The 6433-nt window shown below is 45.5% G+C and overlaps 1 protein-coding gene across 1 annotated transcript in view; it reads right to left on the reverse strand.

Moving 5' to 3' along the window:
* The window catches only part of MTMR10 (myotubularin related protein 10), a 37254-nt gene extending 31416 nt beyond the window's left edge, over positions 1–5838 (reverse strand). The window contains exons 1-2 of the mRNA XM_052672291.1: positions 5637–5838; positions 4379–4439 (exon numbers count right to left, since the gene is read on the reverse strand). Coding sequence (XP_052528251.1) covers positions 4379–4439; positions 5637–5696 — 121 coding nt within the window. The 5' untranslated portion in view covers positions 5697–5838. The remainder of the gene's footprint in view (positions 1–4378; positions 4440–5636) is intronic.
* Between the last annotated feature and the right edge of the window lie 595 nt (positions 5839–6433).

The following is a 6433-nucleotide window of genomic DNA, read 5'->3' on the forward strand; positions in this document are numbered from 1 at the left end:
AAAGCAGAGAAAAAGTAGGAAAAAGAGCTGGGAGCTAAATCAAAGGAGAATCACACACTTCCAAAGGATTAAAGCTTTCCATGATAGTCTTAAAAGATCCCACAATTAAACCTCTGTAGTCAGCTGCTGATCAAAGGGCATACGGATACAGAACCAATAAAAAGGAAACCAAAACAAAAGAGAAGGTGAAGCCAATCAGACTGGTATTTACTACATTAAAAAAATGCATATACATTGGTGAAAATCTTGAACAAGCAATTACACCTCAGCCAGAACACAGCACAGGAAAACATTCAGAGGAAATCATGTGTGAGACAAGGAGGTGATCCAAGACATCTCGCATGGTTTCATCAAAGGCAAATCGTGCCTGACCAATCTAGTGGTCTTCTGTGATGGAGAGGTAGCACTGATGGACTAAGGAAGGGCAACTAATGTCACCTACCTGGACTTGTGCAAGGCCTGATTTGACCCTGCACCACATCCTTATCTCCAAATTGGAGTGATTAGGATTTGAAGGGTGGGCTGATGGACAAGGAGTTGGTTGGAAGGTCACAGCCAGAGGGCTGTGGTCAATGGATCCATGTCCAGGTGTCTTGAGACTGGTGCTCTTCAACACCTTTATCGATGACACGGACAGATCAAGCATACCCTCAGTGAGTTTGCTGATGATACCATCAAAGAAAAAGGAAAATCCTGCTAGGAGAATTAAATATGAAAACAGTCTCTGCAACACCTCACTTTGAGCTATGAAAACCATGCCATGCACTGAAGTAAATATATAAGGCAGAAGAAGCAGACTGACACTGACTTCTGCATCTGACCATGAAATATGGCACAAGAGACTGTGAGTAACTGTTCTGCCTTTAATTCAAAGCCAGTAATACCTTAATGTGAGCAGGTCTAATGATCAATATATGATACTCTAAGTCAGTTCATTTCTGTAATGTTACTGTATAAGCTTTTAAAAACAATGACGGCTATTTCCAGCTGGTGTGTAAAGCCTTACAGATAGCAAATATAACCTTAATGTATTAACAGATTTGCACACAGAGCACTACTTCAAAATAATTACTACAAGTGGGTATTAAGATTCAGGAGGGACAATCCTTTTCTCATTCTTAATCGGATGTTGCAGAAGCTAGGTGATCTCCTGCAGAGCAGCCTGGGAGGACCTTTATGCCTGATCACGCCCACAGCACAGGGATACTGGACTGGTCCTTCAGCCATCCATGTATTGCACTTCTCCGTACAGCTTTTCATTAAAATCACACAAATATACACTGCAATATATTCCAGCAAAGTTGCACAATTTTGTTCGAATGCTTTGGTTGATGTCCCAAAAATGCTAGACACTGATGTGGAAAATAGGCTACAGTTTATTACCAGAACAAAAACACACCCTCAAGCTTCAGCTCAGTATCAGTAACGATGGCTGTATCACACTCTGAACTCTCCCCAGAGCACTCAAGTAATTACTTACTACCTGGGCAAGTCACTTTTATGAGCTTGTAGCAGGCTACTTGCCACTCCTCTATTTTCCCTCTCGGATAGCTAAGAAACCAAGCCATGCAAACAAAGCAGAAAAATAAGTGGAACTGCTGCACAGGTCAACTCCTCAAGTAAATCAAGCAAAAGAGTTTTGATCAGAGAACAAGACTATTAGAATGGAATTATAGAAAGAAAAAAATACATTTCTTTAACTCCTAAAATGTTATAAAGTGTTTCGGAGTGAAGTCATACTGAATTCTATAAAATCCCTTGCTTTTTACCACAGCTGTATCAGTGTTGCCACTAACTACCAATGTTTTTACTTGTTTGAAAGAAAAAAAAAAAAGCCATGTTGCTTTTGTCAAAGCCACACCTTCCTCAGGGCAGGCCGCCCCACAAGAATATAGGCTTTTGTTCCAAAAGCTGAAGACATCTATCTATTGCTCTACCAACCCAAGGGAAAATTGAAAACGAGTTACACAGGTTCAAAGTTGATGCCAATATAAATTCCAACATTTATTTCTGTTATTGGTTTTCTTTTTTGAAATAAAAGCCTCTTCATTTTGTAACTTGACTCATCATATTTCCACGCCTGGAACTCCCTTTCCTAACCTCCACTGCATAAAAATATAAGTTAGAGAGTAGGCTATTTAATTAGCTATAGCCCTTCTTTTGAATTTTAGTAAATTACTATATCAAAATCATCATATTTTAGGAACCTGATATTCAATGCAGCTACATGCAGTTTTTGAGGATTGCTGAAGTGACTAATTAACAGCTTGTGCTGATATTTATTTTCAGAGCAACTCCTTAAAAAGCCAGCCAATTAAAGGAGCATAACCAACATTCAGCCGCTCAGGTTTGACTGTTTTTAACAGCAAAAGCAATTTCACTCAACTGTTAAAGACAGGATATTAGGAATCCCATACTCAAATTGTATTTGCAGGGGAGTACGAGTCAGCTTTAATGCAATTAAATGCACTGGAACTTGGCCAGAAACTTATGACAAATCCAAAAGCCAGTCTGCCCAACAGTACAATGCGTACTTGTTTATACACTTTTCTTCTGCACCATTTGACAACAAAAAAGTGCACTCAGGCTTCTGCTTAAATGAAACTCTTCCTGTTTAAAGTTAACTCATTTTAAATAAGTCACTTCTAAGCTTCACCACGCCCTTGTACAGACCAAAAGGTTTGGCCAGAACTGTGGCTGTATGGAGCCGTGAATTTTATTATGGAATAATTCAAAATAGCATCTCAGAATGATACAGAGACAGAAGTTTTAATTCCATGGTCTGAGTCCCACTCTTCCAATCGTCTGCTATACTAACAAAGGCAACTTACCACAAGTGTCCCAAAAGCAATCAAATGCTGATTTCACAGACAAGGGAAATGAGAAATGTTGCAAACGTGGGACAAACAAAAGCCAGCTGGGAAAAAACAAACCCCCTCAGCATCAGCTGAAGTGAACTTTAGAGTTTCACAAGGGAAGAATTGGCCACACAGCACAAAAGTTACTGCGAACGAGCTGTTTTCTATAGCTGCTCACACAAGCCCACGGCAAAGGCAAGAGGTGTTACATTTTGAGAACAGCAATTTCTTACTGCCTTGCATTTAGTGTGTAACATCTCAGAGAATAACATGCAGTCACTTCCTCGTGAGTCAAAGGCCTTGGATGAATAACAACTAAGCAGTAAGATGCCAAGTGTTAAGCAGAAGTTTAGCAAGCATAGAAACACAACTATGTCAAACACCGAGCAGTCTTAGCAACGTATCTTAGGGCACTTCTATTACTTTTCTTCATTAAAGAGTTTCAGTGAGCTGATATTTACTCTATCACCTGAATGTCTTCTACCAGGTTTAGGCCTCTTCAGGGGCCTCACCAGACCATACCACAAAGCAATTAGTACACTTCATTAACAACAGTTCAAAACAAAGCAGTAAGGGAAATAATTTTCAAGAGCAACTTTTTAATTCTATTGACCATCTTGAAAGTTACCACCTTTATCAGTTTAGACAACTTGATCGCAATAGGTTCCACATCATGTGTGTAAATTCACCTTTGGTAACATACTCTAAACACTAAGAAAAACCCTTTATGCAGTTCTGTTTTGAACTTAAACATTACACTAAGAAACAACAAGATTTTGAGTTGGCCAAGCGTACTGCTGTGATTAAAGTAATCATGAGAACAGGTGACTCTTCTTTTCCTATCTGAAAAAGGCTTCAGGAAATCCTCATCGATCAAACTGTCATTTACCAAACATTATTTCTCATTTAAAATGTGGAAGAGCAAACCCCTTAGATTTTTGCAACTATGAACAGTACTGAAACATTGCTTTTCTGATTCACATATTAATTCACCAGATCCAAAATCATGTAACAGTTGGATATTAAGAGTAAGTGAATAAAGATGGTATCAGAAGTCTTCTACAAGTCGATCACGCCTACTCAGAAGAAGTTCTAGACATACTTTCCTTTAAACAAAGGAAGACCACAGAACATGCTTTAGCAGTGCGTACTGCATGCCTTGAAAGTCTGACTACCTAAAAAATCCTGATTACTGGAAGATTCTTCTGGAAAGTCACAAAAGTAACAAAATTCACAACAGTTCCATATGTCATACTTGCAGTAAAACAAAGACATTACTCTACACCCCAGCAAAATTCCATAAGTGTTTGTTAAGCATGTCAGCTTTAGGTAAACAGGTTAGACAGCTCCCTGCAGACTACAGTGACAGCAGATTTCCCAATTGAGTTTTATTCCTTTGAGGTGCATGCTACAATTAAAATAAGGGAAAAAATTTACACACTACCAATTCTATTAAAAGAAACAGAAGTCATCAATATATCTCTATTGAGATATCTGTCAAATTCCTGGTTTATGCCTACCTGGCAAAAGTACTGGTTCCAGTTTTTTAATCCTGGGTTCTGAAGTTATATGGTCTTCAGTCTGGGGAAGGAAAAAAAAAGGGGGGGAGTTTAAAAAAAAAAAATAAATCACAATTTTGCAACAAGATACAAGCTTATTTGGGCAAAGGAGAAAGGCCTTCTTTGAACTCAGAGCTTATTTTTAAAAGAGAGTCTCTAATCATAGTAACAGCTTTCTGTAATGCTATCAACAGGCTGCAGACGTACAGCTCCATACTAAAAGGATGTTATAATACTTCAAGTGCTAACTTTTTACTAACCACGTAACTCAGGACACAGTAAGTCAGAAGATAATAAAAACCACAAAAGCTTGAGTCCTACAACGAGCTCCATACAGACACAGGCATTCAGATTCGCACAAAACTCTCTGCTGGCTTTTGATGTGAGTGACTTTCTTGGCCTAGGAAGAATTCCCTAAAACCAAGCCTAGAACATATCTACCTGCATTTTAGTTCCAAATTTTAACTATAAAAACCCTTGTGTAAGAAGATGGGAACCCTCAGCACAATAAGCTCAGTGCTCACTCACCTCTCCTATACTGAAAGTGGTACAGACACCTTCCAGGACCAACAGTCCCAGAACTACACAACCCCGGTGCTTCACTTTTACTAAGTTTCTCTGAAAAAGCAAAGCCAAATCCACCTGCCAATCGTGCTGCTACAGCCAGGCTGCCCAGCTCTCTGCAGATACATCTTTATCTCTATGGATAAAGAAATGACTGTCAATGCCATAGCACTCTCTCAGCTCACACAAGAAATCCCAGCAGTTTTACTGTGATTTTCTTCTTCGTGCCACCAGCCAAACGTTACAAGTGAAACAAACGATGGCCACAGTGAAAGGAACCGCTCTCACCGCGGGTGGGTTTCTGCAGGTGAGGCCGCTGCCGCCCAGCACAAAGGCACGCCGCTCAGCTCGGGAGCCAGCTGTCCCAGGAGCTGGAGCGCTGCTCCAAGCTGAGAGCCTCGCACGGGTGGGTTTAACGGACACGAAGCCGTGCTCGTGGCCAAACTGGACTCATCTCCACACACCGCCGTGAGCTTTTGTTCCTCCACGCACGGGGACCCCCGGGGCCAGCAGGTGCCGCTCCCCAAGGCCAGGCTCGGGGCGGGCAGCTCGGGGCAGCGCCTCAGGGCCGGGAGGGAGGCGGCCCGGGAGGGAGGGCAGCGCCGGCGGCGGCCCCGGGTAAGAGCAGGGCGGAACGCGGATGAGAAACTGTTACCTGAGGCAGCGGCAGAAGGTACGACTTGAAGGTGGGTTTGGGAGGCTTGAGAGAAAACATCGTGGCTACCGCCGGGAATCCCGGAGGGCTGGCGGGCGGGGAGGGGCCGGCGGGTAGGGCCGCGCCGTGCCGAGCCGAGGAGGCCCCGTCCCGCGGGGGCTGGGTGCCGACAGCCGCCGGCGGAGGCCCGGCGCCCCGCAGCCACCCGGGGCGGCGCGTTCCGTCACGCGGCGGCGGCCTCGGCGGGCGGCGGCGTAGGCGGCCCCCGCGTGCCCCCCTTCCCCAAGGGAGGAGTCAGCGGCCTGGGCGGGCCCGGCCTGGGGCTGCCCCCAGCCCTCATGGAGCCCCCCGCGGCTCCTCCGCCTCCCCGCGGCGCAACCTTCCCGAGCGGGGCGCGGCGGCTCCCTACGGCCGGCGGCGGGCGGGCGACGGCGGCTCCGGCGGGCGGCGAGCAGAGGCGAGCTGCGCCGGGGCGGCCATCTTGAGCAGAGGGGGCGGGGAGCGGCCTTCCTACGGCGGCGCGCAGGGGCCGGGCGGCCAAGGGCGGGAGGGGCCGCTACACCGCGACGGGGCGGCTGCCGGAGTGGGGCGGCGCGCAGTCGGAACCGATCGGAACCGAACGGAACCGAACGGAACCGAACGGAACCGATCGGAACCGAACGGAACCGATCGGAACCGAACGGAACCGATCGGAACCGAACGGAACCGTCGGTCTCGGCTCGCTGTCCGCTGAAAGGGCAGTCCCCATGGGCCCCGCTGGTGGGAGCTGACGGCGCTTCTTAGGAAGCTGCTTTTTG

The sequence above is a fragment of the Tympanuchus pallidicinctus genome, unplaced genomic scaffold (genome assembly GCF_026119805.1).
Source record: "Tympanuchus pallidicinctus isolate F22 unplaced genomic scaffold, pur_lepc_1.0 scaffold12, whole genome shotgun sequence".
In the NCBI taxonomy this organism is placed as follows: domain Eukaryota; kingdom Metazoa; phylum Chordata; class Aves; order Galliformes; family Phasianidae; genus Tympanuchus; species Tympanuchus pallidicinctus.